This window comes from Mizuhopecten yessoensis, unplaced genomic scaffold, assembly GCF_002113885.1.
Source record: "Mizuhopecten yessoensis strain PY_sf001 unplaced genomic scaffold, ASM211388v2 scaffold10969, whole genome shotgun sequence".
Taxonomy (NCBI): Eukaryota; Metazoa; Mollusca; class Bivalvia; order Pectinida; family Pectinidae; genus Mizuhopecten; species Mizuhopecten yessoensis.
The window spans coordinates 141,717-163,668 of NW_018408812.1; the positions used below are offsets into that span (position 1 = coordinate 141,717).

The 21,952-nt window shown below is 35.0% G+C and overlaps 2 protein-coding genes across 2 annotated transcripts in view; one reads left to right on the top strand and one right to left on the bottom strand.

The window, feature by feature from the left end:
* LOC110464158 overlaps positions 1-8,050 on the bottom strand; it is a 36,577-nt gene extending 28,527 nt beyond the window's left edge. The window contains exons 1-8 of the mRNA XM_021519230.1: positions 7,816-8,050; positions 6,367-6,585; positions 4,274-4,423; positions 3,676-3,852; positions 2,216-2,299; positions 1,765-1,956; positions 927-1,029; positions 129-295 (exon numbers count right to left, since the gene is read on the bottom strand). Of these exons, the coding sequence (XP_021374905.1) occupies positions 129-295; positions 927-1,029; positions 1,765-1,956; positions 2,216-2,299; positions 3,676-3,852; positions 4,274-4,423; positions 6,367-6,585; positions 7,816-7,956 (1,233 nt within the window). The 5' untranslated portion in view covers positions 7,957-8,050. The remainder of the gene's footprint in view (positions 1-128; positions 296-926; positions 1,030-1,764; positions 1,957-2,215; positions 2,300-3,675; positions 3,853-4,273; positions 4,424-6,366; positions 6,586-7,815) is intronic.
* Positions 8,051-11,871: 3,821 nt separating this feature from the next.
* The window catches only part of LOC110464159, a 33,821-nt gene continuing 23,740 nt past the window's right edge, over positions 11,872-21,952 (top strand). Inside the window, exons 1-11 of the mRNA XM_021519232.1 lie at positions 11,872-11,943; positions 12,093-12,252; positions 13,823-14,041; positions 14,489-14,638; positions 15,595-15,771; positions 16,519-16,602; positions 17,489-17,680; positions 18,936-19,038; positions 19,359-19,525; positions 20,852-21,034; positions 21,480-21,539. Of these exons, the coding sequence (XP_021374907.1) occupies positions 11,906-11,943; positions 12,093-12,252; positions 13,823-14,041; positions 14,489-14,638; positions 15,595-15,771; positions 16,519-16,602; positions 17,489-17,680; positions 18,936-19,038; positions 19,359-19,525; positions 20,852-21,034; positions 21,480-21,539 (1,533 nt within the window). The 5' untranslated portion in view covers positions 11,872-11,905. The remainder of the gene's footprint in view (positions 11,944-12,092; positions 12,253-13,822; positions 14,042-14,488; positions 14,639-15,594; positions 15,772-16,518; positions 16,603-17,488; positions 17,681-18,935; positions 19,039-19,358; positions 19,526-20,851; positions 21,035-21,479; positions 21,540-21,952) is intronic.

Consider the following 21,952-nt stretch of genomic DNA (forward strand, 5'->3'; position numbering starts at 1 on the left):
TATCATATACATATAATTATGCTGGTTTCAAAAATTACAACAACAATATAATTTTATCAATTTTAGATGTTATGGCAAAATAATTATTTCATAAATTATCTAGATAAATGACGTCTTGTTACATGTACCTTCCCGAGAAGTTCCGAAGGACAGAATCCTTCGGAGACGAAGGAGGGTTCCATAGGGGGTACAAGTTGTAGTGGTGAAACACCCAATCCGATCTGTAGGAGTCCGGCATCGTGTGTACGGAGCGTCGGTGTCATGGTGATCCTGATTCCGGAGCTGTCTATAATATCTAGGGAATGGATCAAAATATACGTGTTAGGTTCGGGTATACTACATTTTCCAAATAATTCTTAGGGTTTCTTCACAGATTCACACATAGCACATGAAGACTATAACATTAATTTCAAATTCATTTTCTAGAAATTATTTATTTCCGTGAGTTTTGAAATTTAGACTCTTGTCTTGTTTCATTATCCCTAAAGCCTTTTAAAACATTTTTTGACAATTTGCTTTCATTAGTGTAAGTGATTTGATCCACTTCAATACCTTTTTGTCTTTATTCACATTTTCCAATATTAACAATATTCGAAATTACATTCAAAATATTTTATGAATGCAAATGAATGCTGAAATTGAGATTTTTCTTTTATGTTAAAGATCATGATGAACCTGGTTGTATGTTATTTTGAATAAGCCTTCTTTATAATATTCAGATATGCTCTTGAAATTAAGAAATTCAATAAAAAATGTTAGTTCTCGAAATGTCGAAGTATATAATTGACGTTGCCTGTTTAATTTGAGAAATAGCTGCCTTATATTCTCTCTATAAATAAAAAATAAAAAATGCAACCAAAATAGAACATTTAATTATATGGAGCTGTAATTCATTTTCTATCTAGGTATATTGTGACGTCAACTACCTGATTTAGCCAGTGGGTTATCGAAGTGTGTCTCCATGACAAAGAAGTCGGGGTCAGCATCCGTCCCGAGGGAGTACCCGGCGGTAGGGGGATAATAGAACGTCTGCCAATAAAAAATAAGAACAGGCACTAACATTTAAGATAAAATACAAACATATTTCTTAAAATAACATTCATAAGTTTAGTATGAGTATGAAGGCTAAATTTGCTTTAAACACAAACAGGAATAGAAAACGTATCTTGCAAGCTTTCGATAACGCTGTTTCATTTGTCAAGCAAGTGTGTAAATGACTGATGTCTGGACCCTAAACTGCTGTAAACAATTCACTAGGCTACAGTGTGTCTAATCAGTAAAGTCGGCTGTCAAAAATCATAGCAACTTATCGCCCAATAGCAATCCGACTTTCTATGACTTTGTAGGTAACAGAATAGACCAATCAACCTGGAAGTTTCTCGATCAGATATTGTGTTGTCCAGGTGTACCTCATATTTGGGCACATTAATTGATGTTTTGGACATTTTGGTAGCGATTTGGAGAGGTCTACGGAGGAGAGTAACCTAATTAGAGTACTTCACTTATGAAATCCAATTAATTCATCCCCAAAAACCGATCCATGTAGAAGGTGTTTTGATAATTTAGCACTTTTGCTCATATGATTGAACTGCATATGTATACCTTAGCATACAATATTCGATGTCATCTATCATCCAAATCTCTCTCCGCTTAAGATATTCCATGTTTTGTATGATGACCCAGCCAACCCCAATCTTAACCCCTTTTTAAGTCCACTATGCTTTAGTAGAAATTTTGTTCACCAGATACCAAGGAGATACGTACCTCTCCCCCAATGGCCCACGCCAATATCACCTTGCTGAGGCACCCACGAAGGGGTTCCGGTACAGTCTCACCTTTTTCACACCGGAAGTGGGCGCCGTCATAGGAGGCCAATTCCGCAGCACGCTTATCGCATTTAAATATGAGTATGTGGTGAACGTTCAGCTCATTTCCAGGTGTAACTATTGGTTCGAACTGAAGGTTAAAATAGGACATAACAAATAATATTAACGTATACACTAATCGCTTTTACAAGTTTCATGAACACAAGTGCTAAAAATTTTAAATATAAAGTTCAGTTCTATACCTTAAATATATTTAATTATTTCTTAACATTGGAAGTGTGCTGAGCTCTTTACGTACACGAAACCTTAAATCGTACACCTGGTTAAAATTTGCTACTTATCATAGCAATCTCCTTATTCGTAATCGACACAGTAAATCACATTAATACCTTGATCATGTGGTGCTTCTTGGTCATTTGTGGCAACTTGAAGGCTCGACAAAAATAAGTCGTGGTGTCGGACGGAAGGTGGTACTGAGTAGTGACAGAAAAATAATCAGTTTGAACTTTTCGTAAAAAAGAAAGACAATCAACGTCGTCTACAGTAATTGTACCGTATGATATAAAAATGTTACATCTAATACACAAAACTAAACAAAAAAGTGTACTATAATCAAACAAGAAAAAACGCAATGGTCCAGTTACACAAGATAATGTGGCGTCAATCAAGTATTTTTCTGTTCCCATTTCAACATTATTATGAGGTGAGGTCGAATACCTGTGGAAATTGACAAAAAGCTTCGAATCCTGTTTAATATAAGGATTATTTTTGGTAAATCATGATTATTTATTGCAGACTCATGATGTCCTTTGTAGGCTAATGACGTTACATCAAAACCGACTGTCATTAACATTGCCCTCGGAGAAAGTACCCATCTTCATCTTTCAAAAGTGCCTTACTGTGTCCTGTGGAAACTGGTGTTTCGAAAGGCAACTAGCACATTGTGGAATATTTGACATTGGCTAACAAATCAGACGCCCTTAAGTAGGTCGTTGCAATTCACCTGTTCTCAGCTACATTTGGAACTTTCCAATTCAGTCAAATTTTAATGAAAGATTTGCTGTGTTTGCTTTATGTAAACTGATTAATCAATAGGCCTTCATCAAATACTACCTTAAAGTGAGCACATTTATGATAGTGAACCATCTTTAAAAAAAACTTTGGCATGACTAATAATTCCTTACATTGAAGGAAAAACATTAAATACAGACTATAAGATGAAGATGAACAAATGACAAAGAAAAAACCTCTGACGAGAACAGAACAACTGTTAATAGTAATTATAATAGTACGCAGCATTTATATAGCGTCCTATATAACTTGTAAAATTACTCTAAGTCGCTTTACATCACACGAATAATAGTATTTTTACAGTGACAGTTATAGATATAGGTGATATAAAATCAGCATTAATATATTAAGTAAGAAGACAATAATCTCAATAAGCATATATTAATAAATATGTAAAGGGTGGTGTGTACATGATGTCTGTGCAATGAGTCTAAAAACTGACGTGAAGAAGTGGTTCTTTATATCCTTATTGTGTTTAGTCAATTGTTTTTTTAACTTTCTGATAGCAGATGATAAGCTATTTAAAAAAATGGCCGGAAACCTCACAAAGCGCCGGTTTCCATAGGTCACAGTACTAGATGTTTGGACACTCGACAATGATTATGTCTCCCAACGCAGTGATCGTGACGGCTGATACAGGGTAACAAGCTCCTGTAAATACTAGGAAGCAGTTTATGCCGTGCCTTGTGTGTTTACACCTAAAATTTGTACTGCAACCTGTATAGATTATTTAATACAAATACCGACACTAATGTGCGCAGTTAAGAAGCAAGCTTACGTTGTCGTGAAGAAAGTCGTAAGTGATTGTGTCGGAGGGGATATGGACATCGTCAGCTGTCAAGGTCGAAGACAACAGCAGGACGCTCTTTGTTCCCCGCCTGGTGGCGCCATGGTAGGGGATATAACTCGTCACGTCTTCCGGATTATAGGAGAAGATAATTCTAGTGGTGTCATCCTGTAAAATATAGTGATGGCATGCTTTTATACAAACACCCGCATACAAAACTGAAACATGTCGTTACAATATATTTGAAATTTCGAACATGTAAATGGCTAAAAAAGAAAATATCTAGAAATCGATTTGGTGTAGCAGGGATAAAACACATACTTTATATGAATTATGACATTAATATTATTAATTACCGGGGATAAGATATATGGGTTTTTTTATAACTGGTGAACGTTTATCTTTATTCAATTGGGATAATATACCTGTTATTTTATATATTTATTATAACATTACATAATTTGCTAACCACCTTTCTATCTTTTTTGGCCATGTCTCATGTAGTAACTAGGATAATAGTTCAATGAAGATATAAAAAAAATCTCTTAATAAATACACGTATAATATACGCATGGTTTTGCACACGTACCGTAATGACCATGTCGCCAACACTATCACATGTGTTGAGTTTGCGCACAAAGGTGAGGATTGTCCCGGATGCAGTTTCCTTGCCAGCGATAAGGAACCAGTCTTGTGATTGGTCAACTACTGGTGGAGCATGCTGGGTAGTGTGATAGTCCTGTGAAACAGACAAAATTTGAATTTATAATCCAGTATAAATCAAAACAGATGATGTAACTATCTAAAGGAAGACAGATGAAAACCGAATAAAAAATACTTGATTTAATTATATGTATTCGAATTGATTTAAATTGTTTAATTTTTTCCCCATTTTAAATGATTAAATTCTGTGTACAACAAAAATGCTTCCTAATTACAAATTCAAGTGGATAATTTCGATTTGTTTTCACTCCTGACCTTGCTTGTAACTACATATTATTTGTAACATTGCAGTCTAATCGTTCTGATATCATTTTCCCCCAATATTCACAGAACTAATTGTATCTCCTAACTTTTTTTTACTGTTCATCGTTACTCTTTTAGTCCTTAGGACATGATTCTCTATCACCCCTTTTGGAAATGTATTCAAAAGGTATTCTCTGGGATTGTTTATGTCCCGTAAACAAACTTTTGCTCCGTTTCTTATTTTTTTGATTTATTTTTATTATTATTATTATTCTTATTTCTTCCACTTTCTTCCGCCGACGAGTTTTCCGAAATGTTTTTCGAAAACCGTAAGGCGGAATTCAACGAAACTGTTCATGAGTGTTCGTGTATGACAGGCGGTGCGCAAGAGTATTTTCGTTTTTCGATCGGTAATCCGACTGGTCAGCCGGACGGTGGCCTCTGATTGGTCGAAATTTAAATATTGTCCGATTTCGATCAAATTTGATATGTAGGTGAATCATGGGACAACGATCATTCAACCCCCATTTCCTGTTCTGTGATTGGTCAAAACTTAAATATTGTCAAATTTTGATCAAATTTGATCACTCGGCCCCCATTTCCTGGCCTCTGATTGGTCGAATTTTAAATATTGTCCAAATTTGATCAAAATTAGTATGTAGGTGAATCATAGGACAATGATCACTTCCGTAGTTTAGATTTCACATTTCAACAAAATGACCGCCGTTTTTTTCCTCTGATTGGTCAAAATTTAAATACTGTCCGATTTGGATGCAATTTGGTGCATAGGTGTAGTATGGCACTACAAATACAACTGCGGTGTTTGTTTTGTGATTAAACACAATGGCTTCCAATTCATGACCTCTGTTCGATTTTTATGAAAATTGGTACATATGTATATAGGGGTATAAGGGGACTGTGAATAACCCTGCATATAATTTGTTACCATATAGCAACCACACGGAGGCTTCTGCTTGGTCGAAATTTAGTTATTGTTCGATTTTGATGACAATTAGGGGACTGTTAATTCAATCGCACAGGAATCGTTGCCATAGCAACCACACAGACACTTCTGATTGGTTGCGATTCAGATATTATGCGATGTCACTCAAATTTAGTATGTATATTGTAAGTGTATTATGGCATTGCGAACCTTTTCTGATGCATCTTTGCGACTATGGGGGTAGTTTGAGGGACATCAGTAATGGTCCCCTATTACAATTAGTACTTGTTATTATTATTTAGCCACAAGTATCAATCCTCGGATTAAGGTTTCTTTTCCTTTATTCTTAATTTAGAGAGATACATCATTACACCAAGCAATTATAAATATTGTTAAAAAAAGCCATTCTCTTAACTTTCAATCCGCACACACTTTAATATCTCAGAGCTAGAGTATGAAAAATGTACTGTGAGGATCACTAAAAGTGCGTGTCATACATATATGATATTACATATTTTTCAATTCTCTGATCAATGGATAAGACAACGAATAGTAATTTATTATTGCATAAAATAATTTTGATTTCAGTAGGCTTGACAATGTAACACTCCATCCACGGCGATTACATATATGTTTCACAAAATTACACTTTAACACTTATATGAGATGTTCCTGTCTCCCTCATACCTAATTGTGCACGTAATAGCCAATGGTGAAGGTGTTGTCATCATTGGTCTAATCTAGTCTGCACATAAAAGACATTATAGGCATACCTTGAAGTAGGTTTGACCATCCTTGACTCCGCCCACGATGACGTCAGCAGGGAACATCTTTCCATTCGGGGAGATTCCAAAACCAATGTACCCATGCGTGTTCACGTGTGTCTCAAAGGTCACGTGGGTGGCATTGGTGCTCCAAAATAGCCAGTAGTTACCCTCGGTATCAAGTTGTACATAATGCTCAAAATGTCGAGTTGGCGTCGGCTTTGATATCTGTAAGATTTGATTGAATTAATACAAACAAAATAAATGTATTATTTCTGAAAGCTATAATGAATAAAAATGCGAATAAGTGCTAAATTGTCACCTCATGTCTATATGTGGTTTGAATTGTGAGGTATAATGATTAAATATACGACATTTTATATAGTGCCACATCTAGCTAGAATTAGCCACACTAAAGCGCTTTACAGTACATACATGTAGATATACAATTTATACAATCAATACAACTAGCATATACATTAATTAATACAATCTTGTGGAATTCGCAGGAGCTGCCTAATCAGGCGATAACTACTAGTCATATGCCACCTGGCTGATATATTCCTATGTGTGTATGCCTGCGTGTGTGCTGGAGATGTATTGTGTTTTGTTTGTTGTGGGACTGTGCTTCCAAAGGTATCATTTGTAGTGCCACCTCACTTAATTGCTACAGCACAAATACCGCAGACCATTTTATACACTTCCGAGGTTGTTGGAGTTGTGTGGGCACTTTTTCTGACTATTCAATGCGTACAGCGACTTCATTTGCTGATGATTCACAACAAGCTGTGTGTTATCAGTGTATGGATTGCAGTACCTTTTATAGTGCGTGAATGCAAAATGTCTATGGATCGTTCGATAGTTATGTTGTTGACTATTGAAGATATTGATACGCTAAACACACATTTTTATTTTACAGCTTAATTAGTACTATCTTACGCCCATTATGAAACAACTGACATTTAAACAATATGAGGACGTAACATTACCGGCATTTACCTAAAGTTGACATGACAGGTTTCATCACTGGAACAGAAGACGCTTATCCGTTCGGAACATCTGGTCGTATTCTCCTTGTTCTTTTGTCAAGTGTCCATATTTAAATATCTCCATGGTTTTAATTTCGCCCTAGCTTCATTGATGTTGGGTTCTAATCACGTTTTTGTCTGGTATTTTCTTATTACATTTTTTTCTCGAATACTTGGACATAAAAATGAAGTGTGGAATAATAGATTATTAAGTTTGCATACTGTTTGTTGACGTAGATGTATTTTTGTTAATTTTTATGTAATATTATAATAGGTATTATAATATGAAAGACGTCAGAAGTCTTCTTCATGTCAAGTTGAAGTAGAGAACTAGCAAAACAAGGAGCAGATACAAAAATAACCGATTTGCTGAAAGAAATGAGAAATACATCCATTAATAAACAGTCAAAAAACGTATAATGATTCTCACCTGAACAGAACTTGTACTTCTAACCTCCCGCTCCTTAATCAGCTGGGCAAGCCTGACATCGTCAACGACATCTGTCGAGTGCACCAGACAGAACGTCAGCAATCCTGCAAAAACAGTCAGTTTAAACGTGGCCATTTCCATTCGTCCTCTTTTCGGACTGGTGACTTTTCAAACTAGTACGGGGTTAAAATCTGTTATATAACGCCTGACTGGTATTTCACAACTGCTATCTTTAAACTGTGTAAACATTGTGAAATAAGACTCCCGTTACTTGGTAGGGTGATAGAGGAACGGTAGGATATTGCTAACATTGACAAACATTTAGGAAAAAGATTTTATTTAACATAAAAAAATTTAACAACTGTTATTGGTCCCCGATCAGATTTCCATAGGGCTATACCTGTTTTATTTTCTTCATGATTGTTTTTTCTATATGTTCACTGATGTACAGTTTTCTTGTCAACCCTTGAATTCCTGTTAGACGTTAAACTGTCGTTACCAATGAATACGTGTTAATAGTATTGATGCAATATCACAGGGTTTTAAGATACATTTATATTAATAAACTCATAGAAGGCCTATACGAAACAGGACACAGGAAACACTAACCATTACGGGATTCATCATTTGTATGATTTGTTATGTTACTTTATCATTAAAATCCAATAAAGTTCTTTGGTATTAAAGCTCTTATATTTTTTTTATTTTTTTTTATTTACATTCAAGGTGGCGTTGTCCATTTTTTCGACATTGTCTCTACTGATATTCTACTGAATAAGCGTTTATTATTGAAAACAAGCATCTCTCAATAAAAAAAATCTTTTATTGAATCAGACAAAAATCGAACAAAAACTAGGTGTTTTCGACCTCTTCTGCATCACATGTGTGACGATATCAGACGTAAATCATTTGTTGAAGGGATACTCTAGATGTCTATTAAGTGATTTCCTAGCAAGGAGCCGAAAATGACAATACGAAGAGAGTAACACTGCGCAGTATCAGAATATGTCCAATTTTACTTCAATGATTTGACTATGTCCTTCATTATTTCCAAAACCAACTGCGTGGGTAGTTTTGATAAGTACTGTTAAATATTCGGCCCCCGTTACAAATAGCCTTGTAATTATTGCTGTTTTGATTAATCGCTCTTCGTGGTTTTTGATACTGGGAAACTATTAATATTTTTGCATAGCAGTAGTTTTAATAATTATCTCATCCCCAATTTTGAAGTTAGAGTTAGGGTTTCAAGGGTGTAACAAATGGAACATTTCTCTACACCTACTTTGCGGTTTATCTTATCAGCCTTGGGTGGTAATCCCTGGTAACTTAGATATCACGAGGGAATGACCTCTGTAATAAAGTAGCAGTCTAGCAACAGTGGTGTTTAGGAGTTATTCAGTCTTCCTACAGCCGGACACGGTACGTACTCATGTTTATCTAGCGTATATTACGAAATGCTGATAATTCTTTGAGTATATATTAAACCAGACTCTCTTTATTTTGCCAAAATTATGCAACAAGTTCTATCATTTTTTGTTTGCTCAGATATTAGCACGCAGATAGTCGTAGCTGCAGGAATTCGGAGTACACAGAGAAAAGTATTATGGTCACGCTGAATATATTTAAGTTACCCTAAGTTTTTTAACTGTTCGAGGCCCGATGTATGCTTTCTCTAAGTAAAGAACAATATATCATTTACATTTAAGACATTGTTATCTACATTAATTTAGAGCGGGTCAATATGCTTATGTAGGAAGTATTGAAATACATGTAAATGTAATCTGGATTAAAACTACCGTTTTGTTAATTATTTTACCAGTGTTATTTCTTATTGATTTGTGTCTTCCCCAAAATTTTATTAGAAAGATTTGATCTTTGAAGCAAACTAATCTAAAGTTATCTTCCTTCATTCAATATATTTGTAACAATCCAATTTTAATGTTTCCCTGACGAATGTGCATGAAACTTACATATCTAATTTTAACTGTAATAGATTCCTAGAGATGGTAGAATCTAAGTCAGTACCGGAACTGGACACACAAAGCGCTTTAGTGTAATATGTACAAAATGAGTTCCCGTAAAAAAACTACTTTCGGCCAGTCCCTGTCGAATGCCCCACGTAGGCCTCGAACCTGCGACCCAGTGGCCGAAGGCTAGTGGTAGCCGAATGTCAGACGCCTTAACCAATTTGCCATCTCTTACCCTGTTCACCCACTTTGTATCATATACACAATGTAATATTAACGTTATAGGTTGAATTCAGGGTTGACGTGACGTTAATGGATTGTTGACGTGGCGTCATTGTAGTGTTGACGTGACGTTATACCATTGTTATGGAAAGGAAAATCCTGCCGCCTAAACCCTAGGCTGAGATAAGGATATCCCCAACTAGTAAAATTGTGGATACACTTCCCCAGTAGTCCATCCCACATAGGTTCATAAGTAACCGCAGTTCGGAAACCTTATTTTTCTTTTTACTAGGAAGAACATACTATACTATTTCAGTTGAAATGTTCAGTATTTCATAGACTAACATTCTAAAAGGTAACGTCATTTACATCAATGTTAAATCATTATTATCAATGCATCATCATCAGCATCATCAGCATCATCATCATCATCATCATCATCATCATCATCATCATCATCATCATCATCATCATCATCATCATCAACAACATCAATGTAAAATCATCATTATCAATGCATCATCATCATCATCATCATCATCATCATCATCATCATCATCAACATCAATGTAAAATCATTATTATCAATGCATATTCATCATCATCATCATCATCATCATCATCATCATCATCATCATCATTATCTTCATCAACATCATCATTATCACCATTAGATGCAACCTCAGTAATCATCAATACACCAATCATCCTCATCGTCAATACATCTTCATCACCACTAATACCAAATCATCAATGTGTCATCAATGTATCATTTAATCTTTTAGATAGGAAACACCGACAACGATAATCATGTGTCAATGAGCACAGTCTCATTTAACTAATGCGGGGAAAACATGTAAAAGCTTGCTAATGTTAATACTATCAAGCGACGTTTTTCAGCTTTTAGATTAAGACAAAGTGAACAAAGCCATGTCACGTTACGGTGTGTCTAGTGATTGAATAACCTTATAAACACCAGCGTTGCTAGCGTAAAACTTCATATGTACACGCGGTCATACACACGTGATATCTAGGTAACCCGTGATCACAACCAAGGGTGTTTAGTCTTGTCTCTGGACAAGGGGTGAAGGACGAATGATAAATCTGTAAAATGTTAAATTAACAAACAAAAATAAGGGAACAATGCACATTACTGTATATAATAATGATGTGATAACATGTTTATCTGTATGCGGACTACCTTAAAAGGAATTACAAATATTTGCTCTTATTTGTTCAAAGTTGCTTTGTCTTTGTGCTCATATTGAAAGTTTCATCATTTTTCTACTGTATACAGGCATCAGAAACTTTCATTTCATTTTCTATGGTTCTATGCTAATTTCCTTGTACACATGTTAGCATTTAAAACCTTTAAATGCGACTGAAATTATTTATAGTATTGATATCATGACCAGTACTGAAATTGATCATCAAGCAGGAGGAAGATCGAATATTTAAAACAAATAAAACAAAAGCTCAAAAATGACAACACAAAAGAAAAAATTAGGAACGCAGAGTTGATACGAAAAAGAAATCAATTACATAAAACGACAAAAGAACACACGCAAACAATAAGGTGAATCCAAGTGCAATGGAGGTGGTAGGCGTTACCTTAAACAATATCTAGTTAAGGTTTACAGTATGTCCACATCTATAAGTGAATATTTTAGAAATTCATTACAGTTAATTATTAAAACGACGATTGATACAGTTTAAGTATGCACTTTTTTGATATTATGTTGTATATCTAGGTATTAACACTAAATAATAAAGTCTTACAGAAACATTTGGTAGGGTTTTTTTAAAAGTCCATTGTTGAATCTTATTGGTTACAGTTGTATTTATCCGTATTTTGTTTCAAGTTATCAAAGTAATGACAGGCTCACCTTGACATTATTTCTATGTCTGCTCTAAACTGTTTACATGTACCTGTAGCTCTGTAAGTACACCCCTATCTTATCAGTGTAAATATCACGTTCTGTTTTAAAAGTGTTTCCTATTTTGCTATACGGACTGATAAAAACTTCGATTTCGAAATACCTCTCATGTGATTGATGACAGATTTTCACCTGATTACTGTTTTATAAGGCATCAGTTTGGGACGAGGACGAGAAGAGAGATGGCCACATTAAAACTACCAGTTTTGGTCGTATTACTTGCCGTCTGTTTGGTGCATGCGACGGATTCGATTGACCACATTTCTCAGTTGATTAAAGAAAGACAGGCCAGAAGCACAAGGTCTGTTCAGGTTGGTAAAGTTTATTTTCACATATGTTATCATTTTGAATTAAACGTTTTATTTTTTTCATCAATATCTTTTTTATTCTGATTTATTTAAGCATTGAACTTCTTTGAACTGGCATCATGAGCTATATAAATGGTAACTGGTACGTGGTAAAGTCCATAAAGCGCTTAGCTCTTTATGTTACAGTTGGTATTCATATTAATTCTGTTTCCAACTGAAAGCCATTTAATTCTCTTAATTAACATATTTTTAAACATTTTATTTCCGAGATATCAAGCTGCATGCAGTTTAGTTTTATATTTAATACGTGATTGATCGCGTTTGTTTGCATAGTAAATGGAACAGCCATCTTCAAAAGATTGGTTGCAATTATATGACTCACGTGTTTGCGTTATCGTTGCGTAACAATTGTAACGTTGGTTACATGTACCATTGAACCTTCTTTGAAGGTGTGTTATGTATTCATTTAAGAAGTTTACATGATACATAGAATTATCTTACTTAAATGCTGTAATTTGATATACGGTTCATATTTTCTATAACTTCAAAATCTTTCAAAAATGGTAAATATACATATTAAAATTCCTGGCATGAAAAAGAACACTTCCAGTGTATCATGTTATAGTTATCGTACCCAGTATATTGATTATGAATACCAGCTGAAATAAATTATTTAAACAATTATGTCGATGCAGGACCACGACCGGGTAGATTAAAAACGAATTTGGATCTTGCAAAACCTGGACTCGTTGACAAATACTGTCCTTTATTTCAAAAGGATTTGCTATTATGCTCGATATAACGATAAGCAAAACGATTTAGAGTTTCGGATCGTAAAATTACGTTTTCGTGATAGTGACAATTATGCTTCTTCTACCAACGATGTTTGAAAGTCGAAATTGATTCGGTTTTAAAGAGGTTGTTCCGATCATAGATTCGATATATGATGTACAACATTAGAAAACAAGTTTTCTAAAAAAAAATTAGACTAATGAAAACTGTTTGGAAGTTTTACAGTTGCCATCTAGCTCTCGAACATCAATTTAACTGTGTGATTTGATGGTCGATGCAATGCATTTAAGTAGGGTCCCCAAAATGATATACTAAAAGTCCGAAAAAAATCCGTGTAGTGGAAGTGAATCCAAAATGGCCGCCAATTCTACTGTTTTCTCCTAGATTTAGTCAAAATGTTCACCTTACATACCTAGTGTTTCTTTGTGATAACGGTGTCGCTACTCAATTTCTTGATGTGATAAATAGTTGCATGCATAATAACACATATATTATTAACATTAATGATAAGAAAACTATGGTTACAATTTTATAGGGGAGATAACTTAAACTCTAACCACAAATTGACTTAAAATTTATGGTAAAGGTACCTCATTTAGTTTTGATTGGAGTATGTTTTATAACATACTGATTTTAATGCTTATTGTTTAATGAAAAAGCTAACTCATTGTCTGTTTATCAAATAGAGCATGTGAGCACATGGTTTTGGTGTTCTTAATATTATTATGTTTGTGTTAAAGGATATGGAAGCATTTTTATTTGTACTTATTAAATCTAACAGATACCGAAACCGACGCCTACTCGCCATTTTGAACATTATGTCCGGCTGGATACCACTGGCCAGTTCTGGCTGTTTTGGACCGCCAATGCCACCCACGTGACCTTTGAGACACACGTGAACACGCATGGCTACATTGGATTTGGAATCTCCCCGAACGGAAAAATGTTCCCTGCTGACGTCATCGTGGGCGGAGTCAAGGATGGTCAAACCTACTTCAAGGTACACGTATGCCTATAATGATTGTGTTAAGAACGCAGAATGGGTGGAGTCAATGATGACTTATCACCTCTGTCATTTGCTGTACGGTTTATTTAAGGAATAATGGCCGATTTAAGTTGTGATTTAGTGTAATGTTTCAAGGATATAGAGTATCGCGGTCCATGGTGTAACCCATGGACATACTTGCTAAATTGATGTAACAATTAACTGCTGTACCTTTGGGACGTTTGAAATGTGCCTAATTGTGTAAATACCAGGTCGTTTCAAAGGTTATACATGTACCGCAGTAAATCAGAACGTTTTTTCTTAAAAACAAACATTAGGAAGAATAAATTAGGGTAATTGTGTCTTAACTAATAAGCAACGATTTTATATTTTATTGTTTAATTCGTTTATTCTATCGTAGTTCTCGATGTTTTTCGGTAAATGTAAACGTTTGCTTCATAGGACTATCATACTACTGAGCATGCCCCGCCAGTAGTTGACCAATCACAGGACTGGTTCCTCATCGCTGGCAAGGAAACTGCATCCGGGACGGTCCTCACCTTTGTGCGCAAACTCAACACATGTGATACTGTTGGCGACATGGTCATTACGGTACGTGTGCAAAATCACAAGAGCCATTGTTTGTTTGAACCTATAGAGAGGGCACGTGATTGATTTCAATGATATTCATCGATTGTTGCGTAGCACGACTTAACGATATAAATTGAATTTGTCCTAGTAAGTGTTATGCAGTTGAAATTCATATTTAAAAAAAAAGAATCGCATATCCATTTGCAAACGAAAACTGTGTAAACAAATATCATTGCTTGGCCAAATAACGTCAAAATCATCTAATCTAGATTAAAAAATTAGCCAAACTATTTGTGTAGCAATTTAAAAGGCACTTGATTTCCTTTCGTCGTATATCTATATGTAAAATGAACATGTATTTCCGAACGTTTGTCCTTATAAAGAACAAATACGTTCTGCAAAGTCAGAAAATGAAGCAATAAATATCTAGCTTGATTGTATCCATCAACATACTTACTCCTTTAATGGGTCGTTCCATGGCACAGTAAACATATTACAGCTTTCGATTGAATCAGTGAATTGTTTGCAACGCAGGAGTTTTCTTTACGACTACAAGGAAATATCTATTTCATACTTCAAGGGTTAGCCGTTCTATTACTTCGCACATTCACTCGTATCTTATTTTACATTAATATATATCAAAAAAAAAATACAAAGACTTACTCAGCAGCTTCTTTGAGATTTACATCGTTAGAGGTAAATGAAGGAAAGTGTTTATCTTGAAAACAAATCAATGATATTCAGCATCACATTAAATTAAACCACACACCATGATGAACCTCTGGAGAGGGGAAAGCGTATGGTAATTGCTCAGAGTCTCTCCGTTGTTCCAATCTTACATTAACCTTTACAAAGACTTTTTACAAGTAGATACATTTATTTTAAGTCATCATTTTCAAATATATTATATTAATCTTGTTTCGATTGGTATTTGTAAGTGTGTGTTACTGAACGCATGCTATAACTATATTTTACAGGATGATACCACTAGAATTATCTATGCCTACAATCCGGATGACGTGACAAGTTTTATCCCCTACCATGGCGCCACCAGGCGAGGAACCAAGAGTGTCATGCTGCTGTCTTCCTCTTTGACAGCCGAGGACGTCAATTTTCCTCAAGACATAGTTACCTACGACTTAGTACATAACAATGTAAGATTTCAGTGTGCATTTAATGATAAATGAAACCTTTAGGTAATGTAATGCTTTTTGAAGATATGTGCAGGTTAAAAGTTGCTTTGTATCACAATAAATGCCCTCATTATGGCTGATATTTGTTCTCCTTTATGAACGATTTATATAATGCTTTCACAAAATTCTTCACCTGACTGCTTCAATTTATGTAAACTTTCAGAGCATAAATCGTGAAATCAACAACCATGACGGACCACTAATATTAAAAAAGTCATGTCAAAATTTGGTATCCGAAAATGGAACAATTTATTTGATAGAGACTTACATTCCCTTAATTGATTTAAGGATAAGATAGTTTGATAAAAATTATACACATTTCATGATTTAGTGTAACAGTTTAGTGTATACCTTTTATGTATCAATATATGGTTGACATCGCTACCGATCCTAGTGAAACATAAATTCCATTTCTATATCTTATATACTGTAGATTTATAAACGTATAATGGATGTATATTATCTTACAGAGCGTGCAAATCTTTTTAGAAATGCTTACCTCTAGTTTGCTATGAGTAGTCAGTGCGTCTTTTTTTTTTTTGTTGTGATGTTTGAGGAAATTCGGTCCGGTTATATTTTGTATAATATACTAAACGTGTTGTTTTTGTATATCTCAGGTAATGACTTGTCACGGACGTTCATTTTGGGGGAAATATAGATGTTTGTTACACTTCATGTAACTACAAATGCAATATTCTGTTACTTCAGCACCATGTTCCGTCCAACACCACAGCTTACTCATGTCGAGCCATGAAGTTACCTCCCCTTACCTCCAAACATCACATGATCAAGGTATGCCATGTTTCAAATACAAGTAAGTTGGTACATCTAGTCGCACGTATATTTATAAGAAGATATGTTCCAAGGTCGATATCAAACAAAACAATATACCGTTAAATCTCGATTATAAGCTTAATTTGAAAATAAGCTGTACTTGCAAATAAGCCTTGTATTCCATACAGTGAAACATATCTCAATAATAAGCCGTCTTCGAAAATAAGCGGCATTTGAAAATGAACAATTTATCCAAGGTAGAAGCCATGTAGGTCCTATCAGGTTTTTGAGAAATAATCATCACATCACACGTTTAATATTGCAAAATTTGATAAAAGAAAAACGTTTTCATTTCATTTCGTTAAAAACAACTCTGTAGATCATTGTACATTTCTGTAAAAAGAACTAGTTATTAAGCAATTGGTGTTTTACTATCACAATGGTTTTGAACATAAGACTACCTTGTATAAGCAGGCTTAGAAGATAAGCGGGTAATTCCTTACTGAAAATGAAATAAAGCAGCGGCCTACTATCGAGATTTTAGGGTTTAACTAGTAATTTGGTCATTATTATAAACTTGTGTATTCCTTTTTTAATATTAACGATACATGTATTGTTAACACTTCAAAAACACTGCAAAAATAAAGATAATCATCTCTAACGATATATCAGGGATATAGCAGGTGTAATATGCAAGGTGCCATATGTCCCTAAAAATCAAATTATAAACGTTAATAGTTAATTATATTTTAAATAATGCACTGTCAAACATCTGATCATCAATAAATGTTGTTTAAAACGTGAAATATTTATTGACAATGGATTCCTCTTTTCAACTTATTTCCAATCAGTTAATCAACAATTGATACAGTCAGTATTACCCTTACCTTATTTTCACCTTCAGTATGAGCCAGTAATCACACAGGGAAATGAACTGAACGTGCACCACGCCGTCGTCTACAGATGTGATAAGCGTGCTGCTGAACTGGACAAGTACGACGGTACCGTCTTCCCGTGTGAAAATACTAATACCGCACCTGAACCTCTACGTGGATGTCTTTACAAGGCCATCATTGCGTGGGCCATCGGAGGGGAGGTAAATGTGATCAGGAATTTAATTTGGTTTAATTTTGTCTAACATCCTATCAACAGCTAAGGTCATTTAAGGACGTGCCTCCATATGTTTATGCAGGAGACAGGGTATGTTGGTGTGCTTGCTTCCTTTTGATATTGCTTTATAGTGCTATCTCACTGAAATACCATGTCAAAGGCACCAAGCACATTATTCCGCCCGTTCACATCATACTGACAATGGTTGAACCAGTTATTATCATACCCCTTAATGCTGAACGTTAAGCAAGGAAAACAACTACCATTTTAAGGACTTCGGGATGTCTCGGCCTGGTGACAGAACTCATTGCCTTCCTCACCTGGTCGAACGCTCAATATTCAGGCCAAAAGTGAAGGGTTGCCAAGCAAGGCGCTAGAGTAGTTAGAAGTAGAAAGAAAGATAAAGATCCCAAAATATTGCAATGGTCGCAGCAGATTTATTTTGATCGCTTTTGTATCCCCAAATAGAGGACACCAAAGCAAATCCCCAATTCTGTAGGTGGCTCCCTCATAAGTCGCCTCCTACGATACACGTAGTTAGTAACAGCAGGTGTATTCTTTTTCTGATCCCCCACCTGCTCAGGAATCTGAAAACGGGAGGAACGAGACAGTAGGTCCCAGTGAGATACCACAAAATATGCAACCATTAGCCAAGGCAACTTACCCTCCTATCGCATCTCATTATTATTTGAACAAAAATCAAAATCTTTTACTCTTAACTCAGATATCTGACTTCATGTAGGCCATAAGTCATATACATTTACGTGTAAGAGTTTTTTGTTGACATCACTCCAATGTTGTTGTTGATCAACAAAAATCTCTGTGATGCTGTTGTATCACAAACTACCCTCAATATATTAAGCACTTCTTTCGTTGTCTCCAGTAGTACGGCTTTAGATTCTAGACAAAGTCAGACTAACGTGTATACAGCAGAAACATACATTAGATGTATCCAAATATTTAGTTCTTCTTTAGATGCTCAAATCATTCATACAGCATCGTTCATGGGAGATTGTTTTGGATTTTTTTAACATGTATTTTGTGGTCGAACATTGTTTGAACTTGTGCACATATTTTATAAAGTGTATGTTGCGATACAGATTCGATGTATAAGATGATCATGAAAAATCTTAATTAGATAGCTAGCAGTTATCATTATCTGATAGGTGTGTTGCTATCATTTTTCTGCGAATAATTGTGCAGTTAAAAGCGAATGCAAATGTTTGTTTTTCTTTTGGCAGGCGTTCTACTTCCCCCCTTCTGCCGGGTACTCGCTCGGAACGGATGCTGACCCCGACTTCCTTGTCATGCAGACGCATTACGATAATCCCCTGGGTAGATCAGGTATATTTGTAAGAGGAACTAAAACACACAAGTGATTGCAGCTACATAATTAAGTCTAAAGAAATTTAATTTTATCGTTAATTTACCTCAAACATTTTGTCAATTTTAATGATATTTTCCTATAGCTGCACACATGTATTTCTCTAGGTTTCTACATAAAGTAATGACAAGAATTTGCGGAACTCCGTTTTGGAATTATATTTATGTCCTGTTGCAAAGCCATATACCTTATGCACGCTTAAAAAAACGGGTTACCCGTAACTTGGTAGGTAATGGTGATTTCCTCGGGAATAAAAGGTGTGTTTGATTCCGACCAACAGATATCGTTGACAGTTCCGGTTTCCGCATCACCATCACACCCACACTCCGATTGCACGATTCTGCACTCCTAACCATAGGAATTGGTGTGACTCCGATGCAGATAATTCCCCCTCTGGAACTAGACTTCGTTTCCCAAGGGTATTGTCCTGCGGAACTTCTTGGGAAGGTACGTTACAAGAACTAACTTATCTTTCAGATAAGTTTGCATTGAATTTTGTTAATCTTAGTGTGGTTTCATGATCCGATAGATATTTATTTATTCTTGAAGTTGAATTTTCTAGCTTAATATAAAAAAAAAATATGCATTTATGTTAAAAAGGGCTCATTAAATTGCTTATGTAACATGGAGTTTCTTTGCAACTCGATTGAGTGTTATTGTTTCATGGTATCAAAGTGTTACACATCTATATTCTTCGGAAACAAAGACATGTTACTTTAATACAACTGTGTTAATTGATAAACATATTTCTAGTTTAAAATAACGTGATATATATCTTACAAAAAAACCCGGATAATTTTCTCCTTGCAGTTTTTCAATGATATTCGTGTATTCATATCCATTGTTCATGTTTTGTTCTCGTTTTATGAGATTTTGGTGTGTTTGTTCGATTTTTTTGTTGCCATTTCTACATTCTCTTCTTGTTCTTCTCACTACGTTTATACTGTCTGAATTGTAAACACACTCGAGTTCGTCTCTGAACACCTTAGTTTATTTTGTTTTAACGTAATTAACTGAAAATTGTTAAACGTTTTGTTCGATACGACCATGCACATGATGTATTAGGAACAGAGTTTGGATTTTATGTGAATTCGTTAGAAATGTACATGTTGACAATATATCGACATTTCTGTAGACATTGCCTGATTATTCTACTGTTATTGACCTTTAATGGCTACTTGGGTATTGGTTGACCCTAGACAATTGATATTCCTAAATGTATGTTTTGTATTACAAAAGGACCACACACAAACACAATACATGTGGAGTCTGTTTTCATACCATAACACTGCTTTTGAATAATTTTTCCAATACTGCAGGTTATTTTTTTATTGCAACATGTAAGTTATACAAATGTACTTAAAACTTATAACGGCTGATTCGATGGCTTTTGTTAGCTTTTTTAATTATTTTCAATGTATATACATGTATTTTGGAAGAAAGCATCCGCTACACTACAAACCTTGATATTTATTCCTCTTGACAATCAGACGTATGTGTATTGCCGTCTGCCATTGTTACTGCCCGACGATCGACACTTCTGCTTTCTGATTGGTCAAATTATCACTTCCCAGGGTAGCTCCTTTGTATTGTTGATAACTTGCACAGGTTGCCGTGGTTGTATGTCAACATTTCATTCTGTATAAACTCTGTGTGTGTTACAGGTAAACCACAGCGAAGTTGAAACGAACGTCAAATAAAAGAATATGTAATATCTTATCTGATGAAATAGACCTGGCTAATATAATAATGAATTTGTCATTTCTATTACAGGGTTTACCACAAGAGGGTATAAACGCATTTGCGATTCTACAGCACTCCCATCTACTTGGCAAAGAAATCATGACACGTCTTTACCGAAATGGTAGCGAACTCGAACCACTGGCTGTCGACAGACATTATGATTTTGATTATCAAGACATGCGCTACCTGTCGAGGGAGAGAAAAATATATCCGGTATGTAAACATGAAGTGTTTATGTGTTCATATAAATGTATTATTTTGTTTCACGTCCCATTAAGAGTCGAGGTCATTCAAGGTCATAAAAATAGAACCTCACTACTGGCACGATGACGCGATATTATTAACCCCTGAATAGTCACGCGACAAACTGACCAATAATCTGTGAAAATATCGTCATTTGACCACAGCTGAGGAGAGGTAAAAATACGAAGATTCAAAGGACCATATAATTTTGAAACCTAATTAACGATTTCGCTTTCTATTTTATTATTTTTCCTTTATAAGCTATTTCAAAATATCAAATTACCCCCTTTGAAAAACATGGCAGTAAACAAGGTTTGTGTATAGAAATACTTAACGCTCGGGAAATCATTGCACAAATATCAAATATAGGTTTATATATAAAACCACTTTCATCAGAAGATTCATTATTTTTCAGGATGACAAGATTGAGGTGAAATGTGTTTACGATTCGAGCAATAGACAAGGTCTTACACTGGTAAGTAAAAATGGAGTGTTTTCTTTAGGTAAAGGATGTGATTGATTTGCAAGTATGACTCGGATTACTTTCTTTTACATTTCTATAGTTTCGAAAAAAAACGATAAGCATTTTCATTATCCTGACATTTTGAACCACGGACAAGTCCTAAAATGAAGAAAATGCCATATGGTGAAGCATTCTTAAATTTGGTTGGCATTCCGAGCGTGATATGTTACTTGTTATTTGTATATAGGTGAATCCTATCTAGTTTATTTACAGCAATTCAGAACGTCACAAAATGGTTTACTCAACTGTTTGACTATCAGTCATCGAGGCTGACCATGACCTTGTAGATTATAATACTGATAATATAATATTATTATGATATAGAGGTTTTGATGAAATAACGGATATTATACTTACAAAGCTAA